This window comes from Polyergus mexicanus, unplaced genomic scaffold (genome assembly GCF_030449975.1).
Source record: "Polyergus mexicanus isolate NDT 795.1 unplaced genomic scaffold, iyPolMexi1.0 SCAF_6, whole genome shotgun sequence".
Classification (NCBI taxonomy): Eukaryota; Metazoa; Arthropoda; class Insecta; order Hymenoptera; family Formicidae; genus Polyergus; species Polyergus mexicanus.
Window position 1 is genome coordinate 9,295,562 of NW_027223326.1, and position 14,738 is coordinate 9,310,299.

The 14,738-nt window shown below is 28.2% G+C and overlaps 1 protein-coding gene across 1 annotated transcript; it reads left to right on the forward strand.

Annotated features, from left to right (window-relative positions):
* The first annotated feature begins 2,905 nt into the window (after positions 1-2,905).
* Positions 2,906-14,377, forward strand: LOC138934011 (very long chain fatty acid elongase 7). Its single transcript, XM_070297371.1, has 4 exons — positions 2,906-3,326; positions 11,546-11,618; positions 11,704-11,975; positions 13,218-14,377. The coding sequence occupies exons 2-4, from the start codon at positions 11,570-11,572 to the stop codon at positions 13,779-13,781; spliced, it is 885 nt and encodes a 294-aa protein (XP_070153472.1). The 5' UTR covers positions 2,906-3,326; positions 11,546-11,569; the 3' UTR covers positions 13,782-14,377.
* The last annotated feature ends 361 nt before the right edge of the window (positions 14,378-14,738 follow it).

Genomic DNA, 14,738 nt, shown 5'->3' on the forward strand with positions numbered 1-14,738 from the left:
TTTCGCGATATGAAACGATATAGTAGAAAAGAGACGATAGCATAATGTACTAGGACTATAAAAAATTTGTTAAATATGCTGATTCTACATATGCCGATAATGTGGCAATATAAATTTTATTTTGATGCATTTTTAAAATTGTTCAATATTTGTCGTGAATGAACGTATATTCTCTGCCCTGTAGCTAGAAAAAAGTAAATTTTTTTGTCTTTTATTCATTTTCTCATGCTGTTTAATTATTTGCAGTTATATATTTTCGTTGCAGAATAAATGAAATACGATTGTGGTGATACTTATTCCTATTTATACTGAAAGAATTTGAATCATCAATCTCGATTATCTTCAGACGCAATCAGTTTTTATACGCCTTATTGAATCATAAAATTCCTGAAATAATTTATGTTTTATTACCGTGTTTTTATTCTTATTTCATTTCCCTGAGGCAAATCAGTTACATAGCGATAGAAAAAATACTTTTTTTTTTTTTTTTAATATTCTAATATTATATATACAGGGTGTCTGGTAAAGATTGTGCCAACGCTCGTGAGCGGGTAGAGCACAGTAAACTAAACAGAAAAGTTTTTTACCATTTTGTGATTCTCGTAATAATTATTAATTAAATAAAATAATAAAAATAATAAAAAGGAACAACCCATTGATGTCTGGTTGCGAGGACGCGAAAATCCATCGTTATGTACCGCTTGTATGTAACCGTTGTCATTTGTAGGGCGGTCCTCCCAAAATTTCCTCGCGCGCCTAACGACCGCAAACTTTTGACATGTCTCTGGGCCCTTCTTTCTTGCCGTGCGCTTATAATCACACGAATTGATCGATCTTTTTTAATTAATTTCTTAATAATTATTACAAAAATCTCAAAATGATAAAGAACTTTTCTGTTCAGTTTACTCTGCTCTACCCGCTTATGAGCGTTGGCACAATCTTTACTAGATACTCTGTATATATTTTGTTTTTGTGCAATTTAATAATATGAATATCTACATAAAGTGATGCCTAAAAGGGTGGCTACAATTCGAAAAAAGAATCAGTATATGTTTATATGTGCTATATATGTATGATTGCGTACGCGCGTTATACATAATATTATATACATAATATTATATACGTAATAATAAGGAGAACAACTTATGTGTGCTATTTTTAATTAAATATGATAAATAATAGCAGTAGCACATAAAGAAATAATTTTCTATTATATTATATTTACTTATTCTAATATTAATTAGTTACCGAACGATACAGACTTATTAAATTGTGATTACAAAACATTTATTAAAAGATAAAATATAACAAAATAAAAAAACAACAATTAGTATAAATAAATAAGTGTAATTTACATTTAAAATAGATTTTAATGAACATTTCTTTATTCATTAAAATAAATAATAAGCAATAATTAATCAGTACACGTGGAATATGTATTTTTTATTTTAGTAAGTAAATTAATTTATTTTAACGGAATAGTATATATATATATATATATAGTATATATAAATTAAATTTTTTTAAAAATGTATGTTGAATAATTGTATTATAATAATTTATATCAAAGAACATAACATTTTAATTATAACATATTACAATAATAACAGCGATAAGCTCAGGGTAAGAACAATTAAGTGGGAAAACTGGCTCAGATAAGAACTCAGATGCGGATATCGGTGTGCGAACTTATAATTGTTAAATTTTATTAACTAATGTGCATTAAAAAATGTATGTTTTGGAACGTCTTTTGATCCATTTTTAGCATGGATATAAATATATAAAGATTAAATTGGAGTTTTAAAACTTAATATACACAACATTTACAATTGCAAAATTTAGTATTATTTTTAATTTGAAAATTAACTGCAACTGCAAATGTTGTGTATGTCAAGTTTTAAAATTCCAATTTAATCTTTATATATTTATATCCATGTTGAAGATGGGTAAAAAAACGGTCCAAAACGTACATTTTTAATGCATATTAGTTAATAAAATTTAACAATAATAAGTTCGCGCATCGATATCCACGCCTGGGCTTTTATTTGCCAGTTTTTGCCTACTTAATAATATATTATGATTTATGTATATGTATAATGTATATCTATAATATGTCATCTTACGGTTAAAATTAATATTTAATTTTTAATTTTCTTTTAATTAACATAATTTTTTTCTGATAATATTAAACTGATCTTTGAACAATTATACTATTACAATGAACTCTACTATTATTCTACGATTATATTTATTACAATATGAATTTTACTATTATATATATATATATATATATATATATATATATATATATATATATATATATTCTACGATTATACTATTACACTATGAATGAACTATTAATAATGAATTCTAAATATACCACTTCAACATTTTTAAAATGCACTATTTTTTCATTTATAGATCCATGTCCATTCTTGAAAATTAAATGAATACGCTATCTCATTAATAGGAAATAGCCTGAACGTTTTATTGTTAATATTTTAATATTGTACTGCATTTATTTCAATGTGTTAACAAAATATTTTTACATATATTTATTTCTTTTAAAAAATACGCTTATTTAAAAATATCTTTCGAGTTAAATAAAATGTTTAAAATTCCATCATTTACAAAATTTCATAAATAAATATATAGATATAAAGTATTGGTAATATTAAATCTATAAATAAAAAAAAATATTTTTATGATAAATCCCTGACAATGTTTACCACAAAGGAGACCGGTCTGATGCTGTAAAAAAACACAAACATCATGTCATTGCGCCACTGCCGCTCCGGAGGACGTCCACGTCGTTCGGGTGAGAGGTGAAAGGGGAAAAGAATAGTGGTGCATCATGCATCCGTTACCACCAGAGACTTATCTGCCACTCCACACACAGTGTCCGAACAGTGCTTCGCTAACTTGCGTCAGCAACTAAACCGTTGTTCTCTATCTATTTTCCCTTTGCCGATCCCTTCCTATTTATTCCCGATCTTCTTCCCATTTCAATTCAATTACACGCACCTGTTACCCTCATTCGTTAAACAGTGGACGATTCCGGGACTCAAAAGTATTCTATAACGACCAACAAACGAGCCTATAGTAGCGAAAATAATCATAACGATATCATAAATTTTATTAGTAATTACGACGAATCGACGAATTGTTGAAATCACGTATAAGAGAAGACTGAAGAATTCTTAGAAGTTGCGAGATCGCAAAATCAATAAAGTAACTGCACGTTACGATCATCGAGCTGTTCATCTTTCGACGGCGACGAGAAGATTCCGGCTGTGAAATCCATCGCAGTTTTTCCGCCCTTTAACGTGAGTATTCAAATTCAAAAGATTCTATAATTTATCATCAATAAATTGTGACTTTATCCGGTTGACAGATAGAAAACATTAAACAATTAAATGCTTAATTTTTTACCACGTTACCATTTTGAGCCTAATCGAATAATGTTAAATAAAAAATAAAATAAAATTTTAAAAAGCGGATTGCATTTATATTATTAAAACGGTAAAAAGTTTCGTACTTAAAAAACTTTCCTATTTTATATCATTACAAAATGGTCCAGTCAAAATGGCCGATGCACTTTTCCCTTATAACTTGAAGAGAACAATAAAACTTTGAAAAAAATCTTACAACATAGATGAGGTTACATGCAGACTTGGAGTTTGGACTGACCGTATAAAGTCAAGTTAATGCGCTTTGAATATGAAAATAAGCATGGCACATATAATATTTATTTTTAAATAAGCTTCTTAAGATGTGAGGTTTAATATATTTTAATTTCTCACTTTAGTTATATCATATCTTTAACAAAATAATTTAAATAAATAAAACATTTAACGTACTGTTTTAAATTATATTATATATAATTTATGATTGTGCGACGCATAGTAATAAGAAAACGTGTCATCGAATATTAAGTAAGTTAATATAATTGTAATTAAACTTTTTTTTTTAACTTTTATTTATTTCTCTATTTTTACATTAATTTAATATGCAAATATTAAAATAATTTATTTTTATACGATATTGAAAATTGCGATAAATAATCGGAACGTGAACGCGTCTATCTGTATATGTACATACCATATATACGATAATCTGTATACGATAATTATTTCTGCTTACTATACGAATCGCGTAATTATAAGTTCTTAATTAATCCTGAATTGGTGTTAATTTGCCAATATTGGTTTCATGTAAATAAAATAGATTTATTTATTCGAGAAAAAAGAAAAATATTGTAATGTTAAACTTTTTTCATCAACGGCATATAGCAATATAAGAAAGACTATATATTTAAATATCTCTTTGCATCTTCACTTGCATGTCAATCTCAGGTTCAATAATATTGTCAGCCAACAGTTTCCAAGCTGCGTTTGCAACTTAATGAATATTTCATTAATGCACAAGAATTAAACTTAAAATCCGTTTGTATTATATATAATTTTTTTTTGATATATTCTAAATATTGTAGATTTGCTTATTTAATTAACAAGCTTCTTAATTAATCCTGGTTTTCATTTTCCGCCCTAATAAATTTTTTAAATATAAATCGTAAAATTGTGTGTGCCATCTAGTTTTCCGTTATATCGTGTAGACGATTCCTGCATAAATTTCTGCTGAATCAAGTATAGCAATGGTACATATACCGGTTTCTGCAAGTACTTCGCAATTGTTATGCACAATGAAATTGTGCATTGCGATTCGTACGTATTCAGTGACCTGCCTCCGATATATATATATTTAAAATTTAGCAATTGCAGGATATACATCGTATCTTAAAAAAGCAACATATATATTAATGTATTTTTACAAGACATTAGGAATATATAAAACGTTCGGCAATTGCGAAGTCGCGGTAAGTTTCCTCGCGAGCTCTGGCACACCGAACACCGAAGGACGCGTGAATGAACGGCCGGAACGACGCGGCTTTAAGGACGCGGCCGAGAAAGTCAGTGACTTCGATAGTGACCAATAATCACGTACCATTATTTTTTCTTGAAGATACGATATATATTTATAGATGCCAAAATTATTTATACATAGAAGCGTAAATAAAAAAATGTGCGAAAAAACGTGAAACTAAAAAATTAAAATGAAAATTGAAGTATTGAGAACGATTATTACGAAAGAGATCCTTCAAGATGAGCAGCAAATATAAAAAAAATGTTTTAAATACCGACATAAACAACAGTTTAAAAATCCTATTAAAATCGCAAAATTTTATAATTGCTAATTTTGCGCTTAGACATTTTAGACATTATTTTCTTTTGTACTTTTCGAGCATTTTGTCGAGTAATTGTTTGGCAGATCTCTTTTTATTGTATATTTACTTATCTATCTAATTACATTAATCTATTATATATTTATCTTTCTATCTATATAATTATAACTTATTCTATTTAATTATAAAAGCAGGACGTCACGAATATTGATAATAGATTGATAATAGATTACGAATTAAACTTACCGCGATTAAAACTTACTACATCAGTATCTAATCTTTGAACTTGCGACAGATACATCGAGAATGATTTGCATTTCCATATTCACCTTCCGTATGCACCTTTATTTCTTATCTCGAAGCATAATTATATCGTAGAGGTTACATGATCTTAATCTGCAAGAATCGAGTAAATATTCTCTACGTACATCGGAACACGTGATCGTAAAGGACAAATGGGTCGTGGAAACATCGTAATGCTTACATGCCATTACATGTATATTTCAAACGATTAGAAATACATATTATTGCTAAGGCAGTTATCATTACCAGCCTATAACATCATGAAACCTGCATTCCGAATTAAGTCGAACAAAACTACATTCAACAAAATAGTCTATTAAATATTTGTTTAAATTTTAAATATTGTACATAGACTTCTATAGAAATCTGTGTTTAAATAATTTCCATCAAGAAGAAGTTAGTTGGATGCCTTCTGCTAATCTTGAAATTTTAATTATGTTAATCCTGTCAGTTGTTTGAATAACATTTGTTATTTTTTTTTAATGAATAAATGTGTTTTTATTCAATATCATATTTTGATGAAATGCGTAACTCCATATATATCTTGCTATTAGAATGTCGAAAGCAGTTTATGGAAATGTGCATGATATATACTTCCTATAGTTCTAGTATTGCCAACACACATTAATAAAAATAATAAATACAAGGTTACATCTCTTTTATCGCCATTTAAATATGTTGTAGTGGAGATTCTTCTGAGTAATTCCCGCAAAAAAAAAAAAAGTAGGGGAAAGCATTTGTTTAGAAGATATAATAAATTGAAATTTTACAATTTTAATACTTTCTTTGAAATATTATAAAATAAAATTAGGAACAGTGATATTTGTATACATTTGATTTCTTGCGGAAAATGTAGAAAATGTTTTTATTTACATTTACGAGATAGGTGCAGCAGGGTCATAGATGGGTTATATACCGTAATCGAAATCAAATTTTACTTTCAAATCAGAAATAGATTTGGATTAGATTATATCTTCCGAAAGTGGAACCCCTTCTATGGGAGGGCGGGGGGGGGGGCGGAACTCACTGTGTCCACGCATATACTTTACAACGCGAAGCAATGTTCCACATGGGTTTCCATTTTTTCACGCAAAGCGAAAATTTCTATGATCATGTACCTATCCCGTAAATGTAAACAAATATTTTTTCCATATCTACCCTACAACAAATACAACGTACATAAACTTCACTTTTCCTAATATTATTTTATAATACCCGAGAAAAAACATTAAAACTGTGAAATTTTAATTTGTCATATCTTCTAAACGAATGCTTTCCCCCACTTTTCTTTTTGCGGCGAATTACTCAGAAGAGTCTCCCCTATAATATATAATACAATATTTAAGTGGCGATAAAATCGGTGAGATGTAACCTTTTATGCATATTTACCATAAAAATGACTGAAATAATAAATATTAATGATATATAAGGAAAAATATTAATGATATATAAGGAAGGATAAATATTAATGATATATAAGGAAATGATATATAAGGTACTGTGAAAAATATAGTGTCTCGAGTGCTGATATTAATAAATAGTTTGTGAATGTATTTAGAAAAAATCCGCAAAATTATTGCACCTATATTTTATATAAATTCTATAGAAAAGATTAATCTTCGTGTTTCTCTCTTTAAATATTCTGGTACGCTGGATGAGACAGTATATGTATATTATATATAAAAGTATAACACATTAAGTTTTGAATTATTTTCCTTCATATCACCATGATTTTTAAAAATTTTTATTATAACAGCTTCGTTATATATGCAATATATCTGTAATAAAGAAATTTAATATAATTTATTGTAATTATATTACTTTTTAAGATTATCGCCATATTGACTGTAATGTATTCCTTGGCTAAGTGCGTAAACCTTATTTTGATAGTCATCGTCTCGCGGGATTGATTTCAAGGTGGAACACTCGCGAATAAAGACCTTTCATGTCAACCTTTCTTAGTCTTAAAAGGGCGAGATTAGTTTTGTGGGACCTTATAGTACATATGCAAGTATATTCACTTTCGTCGAAGCTGTGAGATATCTGTCAATCCTGAAATTTCATATATATTTATTACTCCAAAATAAGTTTCTTCGATAATCTGAATCATTCATTTAAGACCGTTCTTAAAATTCCAGATAAATCTAAATAAATTTAAATAAGCCAAATAAATCTAAATAATTGAAACGAATATGCTCCATACTAGTTTTGTTACCTTCAGATTTTCATGCGAGTTGAAAAAACACATCTATTCTTTATTTATATAATTATTTTGCAAATAATTCCATTCACATATATCATACATATATACATATAGTATATTATTAACTAAATCATTTATGTATGCATATACAGAAATAAAAATAAAAAATTAGTAGAATATTAAACCAAATAAAAATTGCAATAAAAGATAGGACGCGACAAATATTATATTGCAAATTTATATATACATACAATTATGTATACAATTATACATATAATTATATACATATTTATATACATATTATATACATATTATATATACATATTTATATATGTCTACAAAATCATAATATATACATTGAACGAATAAGTGCTATGTCACACAGACATTAATAAGTAATAGTTGATTTTTCCAATGTAATCCTAATATACATTTTTAACATACAATATTATTACCTTGGTCATTCTTGCATTATGTATTATATATTATATTATAATTATATTAATTAGAAAAAAACACAATAGTATTTACTAATCAGAATCAGTACATCATATTAGAACCATGAGACGTGGATATTTAGCGTTTTTATAACTTGTGCCTAGAAAAAACAATTCATACGTGTACTTTTCTTTATGAAAAACTTATGAATATAGTTTCGCTGAATCATATATACGGGATAAGAAGTAAATATTTTATATATCTTGGCTTCTCTTTATTTTCTTCTCCAGAAAAAAATTGCAGTTCCTTTATTCTTTCAACAAATACCAATAAGTACTAATATCACTACTAATACTTTACATTAATTAAAAAGATTAAAAGCATTTCCAAAAAAAAAAAAAAAAAAAAAATGGAGTGCAGACTAATCGATTGGTGTTGCATTATCTTTGTAACTCATGATTAGTTATAGATTTTTTTTTTTTTTTTAAGTCTCGCCTTATTCACATTCTTTATGCGCAGGAAGTCCCGCAAATTTTAACCGGTTTACACGTGTTTTCTTTTCTTCAAGGTCTCTCTTCCAAGGATCGGGAGCAGTCCGCAATCATAAATCGAGGATAGAGTGTCTCGCAGATGCATCTTCCGTTGTCAGGCAATGCACTGCCAAAATTTGATCTTGTTCAGCGAAATCGTTTTACTCTCCTTTTCGTTTTTCAATTATATTTAATGGCAGATACGCCGCGAATAATAAAATGGAACTTGAATAAAAGTCAAAAGAGCATCATAGGTAGCATCAACGTATAGTATGAATAGCAACGTGAGATAATATATTCTACAAAGAGGAGAATTGTCTTCTTTTCTCGTAAACTGCGGTTGACCACAGAAATTTGGCCGCAATTATATTACCGTTCTTCAAAGATTTTGATCATTTCTTTCAAAACACGCTGTTAAACGACAATTTACTGCTAATAATGATTTCACAAGGCAACATAATAACTAGTTGGTCGCTTGCAACATGCTCGCTTCATTATCGTATTATTAGTATTAAACTGAATTATAGATATCTCATAGTATGTTTAGAAGAAAGGCGCAGTTGCTAACGATCGAATATTCTTTTAAAAAAATATTTAGTGTATTGCTTACTTAACTGTAACATATCAAAAATTATGATTTATTGTTAGTATCAATTTCTATTTTACACCTTTCGCGAAAATTACGCTCTTATATTAATAAGATAACGTATTTGAAACGTTAAATAATTTTAAAGCTTTAGCATCGAATAATTAAACAAATAAAAATGGTAAAAAGATATTTTTCTGTTTTTCAAAATAATATTCCTTTCTAAAAAAAGCATGTTACTTGCATTGTTACCTTTTTTTAATTAAAAAGATACGAAAGTTTAATCAATACTTATTACTCTAAATGTAGTTAAATATAAATACATTCGATTATTTATAAATGTAACGGAGATCAAAAGAGATCGGGATGAGAAAGAAAAATATATACAGGGTATTTATTTAAAAACTTTCCTCCCTAAAATTTTGTTTTATATATGTATCTACGGATGGATATATGTATTGGTTCTGATCTCATATAAATGTATCAAATAATAACAATTTGTACAATATTCTTGCAAAGCTTTGATGAGGGTCGCGATGCACAATGCAAATAAGATTGGGGAAGTCCGCTAATTTGCCTTACGTGGAAGAGAAGTAAGAAAGGAGGACATCAGCTTCGCTGAAGCTATTCACTGAAATCTTGTTCACCTTGGTTCGAAAGCGAACGAAAACCTGTTATTTTCTTAATCGTTGAAAAATCGTTGACTCGATGATGGATAATAATCAAATCTAAAATTTTGCTAACACTAAATGCAATGAATTTTTATTCTTGATATTAGCTTCGATCTTCTTTTGTATGTAATGTGTTTTAGATCTCTCTTCTTGTAAATAGGACATTTTATAAAACAAAATGAAAAGAGATTTTTGAATATCTGACGTTCATAGATTTTATAGAACAAACCTGTTATATTTATCATTTTATTTTATTTAATAACATTTTGTTCTTTAGTATAAGGAAAGAATCATAGTTAACTAAAAAAACTTATCTGTTTCTTTGGTACTTTATTTTTTGTCTGACCGATTTTTTATTTTATTTCTGATTTGGCAGCGTGAAGAATTCAAATGACTCGTATCATTTAATGTCAATCATGACAGCCTTTTACAAAGGTAAAAGGAAGACCACGGTTAGCTAATGTTGGGTCAGGGTTACATTAAGAAGATTATTATAAGAAAGAAATAGCTGTGAAAATTGCATTATAGAAAATTAATTCCTCTATTCGCGCTAACCTAAATTCTCGTTCATTAATTTCATTGTGATGTAAAAACTTTTGTAATATGACAGCGGAGACTGCCAGAATTATTACATACAATCTGTTAGCTTACCCACTAATTTTGTTTTAATTGCAAAATTTATTTTAAGTGTAACATATCTAAAATTTTGCAAATCACAGATTTAGAGCCGCGCGTTTTTTCCAATGTCAGCAAATTTCCAAATTGTCATTTCCAAGAAATATAATATGAAAGAAGAAAAATATAAATGATTAAGCTATAATAAAAAATTTAATTTGATATTGAAGAGATCGATCCTTGATTTATTTTTGCAAAGAATCTTGAAGTTTCGAAAATAATGATAAGTCTCGCGACATTCGCAAATTGTTCACTGAATGATGCTATTTGAAATTATATGTAGATATATCTTACGGCCGTCGCAATTACCTGCTGTAATTTAGGAAAGGCGCAAACAACTTAATGTTTCTCATGTTATCGCTTTCCGCGTAATGAAAATTCATATTATCATCAGAACAACCAAGAATGAATAAAAAGATAAGCAGGGCAAGACGCTATATACTTTTGTCAACATATGATTAATGTTCGCGTTGTTTACATAGTTGCAATATTTTGTAGTATCAATGTTGTAACTACTCATAGAGTAATCTAGCCTTCTCTTCTGAGTGTTAAAATTTATAGAAAGCTGAAATATCAAAATTCTCTGCAATAATGAATGATAGATAATAATAAAATATATCTTTCTAAATTTTTCTCTTTTCATACATATTCATTATGTGTTCAATTTTTGATATAAAAATTCTCTGTATAAATATTTCAATATCGTTACTATTATTATTACATACACAAGTATTATAAAGTTACATTTTTGTAACTCATGTTTTTAAACTGTTATTAAAATGTGGGAAAGATAACTTCTTTTTCCTCAAATTTCTGAAAGAGAGAAGATATAAAATTAATAGAAATCAGAAAAACTTTTTGAAACCTTGAAATAACTTGCAAAACCTGTTTTCGCAGATTTTCAAATTTTAAGATTGCAAGATGTCTGGCATCGTGGAATGGTATAGAGATGTAATAGACAATAAATATGGTAATTTTACAACATTTAAAAGACTTTTATATTTTTAAAAATATTACACATATGCTTAATTTTACTTAATTTTACATTTCTCTAGATCCGAGGACGGATGGATGGTTTTTGGTTTCTAGCCCTGGTCCAACCCTGATAATCGTAGCGACATATATATACTTTTGCGTCTCCGCCGGACCGAAATACATGAAGAACAAGAAGTCGTATGATTTAAAGAATACTATGATAATTTACAACTTTATCCAGATCCTGTTAAGCCTTTATCTAGTTCACGAGGGCTTAATGGCTGGTTGGTTATACGAATACAATTATATCTGTCAACCGGTCGATTATTCGTATAAACCGAGCTCCATAAGGGTAAGTTTTGACATTAAAATTATTGCTAATAAAATGAATCTATGATAATAATCCATATGATATAGAACATTTTACTCTAAAATTACAATACAATATTATACAAATATTGTAGAGACATAAAAATGAAACATTTCAATAAAGTTGCAATAATATTGAAAGTTTATAAGGTATTAAAAATGAAATGGGATTCTATATGATATATCGCTCTCTTCGCTATATATTGAACTTAATTTTCCCAATTTCTCTTAATTTCCCAGAAAAAAACAGAATAGATGACGTAGTATTGTATATAAAAATCATACGAGAAATCTTAAAAGATTTAAATCAATTACTGATTTTATAATCTAACATAAGTGAACATGAGAAACTTATTTGGAAAATGACAAAAGTTGATATAAGGATTGGTGATCGAATAAGCTAATGAAAGTCAATGATATATTAACTTTCCATTAGGCACAGCTTCCTCGGGAATCTCATACATTAATATATTAATTTTTCGAATAAATAATTTTAAAAATATTACAAACAATATAATAATTATAAAATGTTACGATGGATTGTTCGATGGGAGGGGGGGGGGGGGAGAGCATGTAAAATGAAATCTGACATATATTGTATCGTCTAACGATAATTATCATCATAAGTAGGTAAAAATTTGAATGTCTCTATAATTTCTTATTTACTTTATTGGATTATTACGACAAGTTTTCCCAATCGACTAAAGTTTTCTTTTTCAATGTAATGTATGCTATAACCAATTAGTATAATATTATAAATGTACTTTTGCAAGACTCTTGATTTTCTTTCACATAACATAATATTGCACATATAATATTATGATTACTTTTGAAACGCATTTGCGATGTTGCAATCTTGTAGAGTTTCTGTAATGTTTATGTAACTTTTTCTTATATATTAGAAAATAGCGATAATAAGACTCTTGAAGAGATTCAATTTATTTAAATGAGATCAATATATTTATTACGAATATTTCGATACCGCAACACAAGATTTGAATTTCCTAGATATTAAATATTGAGTTTAATAGATATTAGATTTTAGCATATATATTTAAGTATATAGAGAAAATGATCAAAAAGTCATCTTAATTTAAATATTAGGCAATATATTAAAAGATACACATTTTCTCATGACCGCGAAAAGGTGACAAGGAAATATCACTCGATAATTACAGGTATCACAATGTTTGCTCAATCTTTACGTAATTATGTCGTTCCGTAGATGGCCCATGCTGTTTACACGTATTTCATATGTAAGTTGATCGAGCTTCTGGACACCGTGTTCTTCGTGATGCGCAAGAAAGATCATCAAATCTCGTTTCTACATCTCTATCATCATTCGATGATGCCGATCGCCGCTTGGATCGGTATCAAATTCTTCGCCGGCGGTCATCCGACCCTCCTCGGTGTCATCAACTCTTTCATACATATTTTTATGTACATGTATTACATGTTGGCAGCATTTGGGCCGCATATGCAAAAGTACCTCTGGTGGAAAAAGTATTTGACCACTATGCAGATCGTGCAGTTTATCATAATATTTTTCCACAATATGCAGATGTTATTTACCAATTGCAACTTCCCGAAGCCGCTTTCGTTCCTACTCATGCTCAACTCCGGCTTATTTATTTACATGTTCGGATCTTTCTACGTAAATAATTATATGAAATCGAGGAATAAGCGAACAAAAACGACGAAAGAATCAAATGGTGTTACGCGTATTGCTGCCAACGGCACTATTTGTGTCAATGGTAATTCGATCTTCGATATAGACAAGTCCGATTAAAGGACTCAATGCGAAGTTTTTCTATCCCCAAGACTGTAACTGTGCAAATGGAAGGATGATTTATCAAGGGGAATACACATTAGACTCTGTAACGTAGTTGTAATAAACGTCGTACCTAATACATAAGAGAAAGAAATCCGTCGATATTTCTGCAACGCAAGTTACGAAAGTAGGTTAACGCATTCCGGTAGGAAAAGGTGGAAAGATTAATTTGATATACTTGCTCTGAAAATGATTAGCTTACAAGAGCGATCTTTAACAGCGATCCTTTATCGGATTAAATGTGATCTAGATAATTTGATTATTATTTCTGTAAAAGTACACATGCGTGTTTTCGATTATACGAGATATTGAAAAGTTTGTGATATGAAAATTTTCATATGTAATATACTAGATGTACCATATATTAATTAAATTTAATTTATCACATATTGCTTCTGGCAAAACACTTTAAAGAAGATTTCGTGTATTTCATTCATAATACATTCTTATTATGCAAATTTGCTATATATTAAAACATATTTAATAACATTAAAAACAAAAAATATGTGAATAGAAATATAATCTTATATAATATATATATTTTTTTGAATAGAAAGTGAAAATTAATTAATCTTGTTAAAGAGAATTTAAAAATAACATAATTTTTTTATAATAAATTTCATATTTTTTTATAATACTTTATGTTTTATTGACTTCAAATTTAATGACATTTGATCTAATTTCATTTTAATTTACAAACATTCTTGTAAAAAGTTTCTTGCCGAATGTCAATAAAACAGAATTATTTATCAATAAATGTCAATGATTCTTTATATAAATCATTATCAATGATTGTTCATACAAACCAAACAACAAACAACTTCCCTACGATGAGAGCCCAGCGTCGCTTCAATAGAAATTTTTTGTACTATAACGATATTTCTCGGTATTTTAAATAGCTATCCAATAATTGTA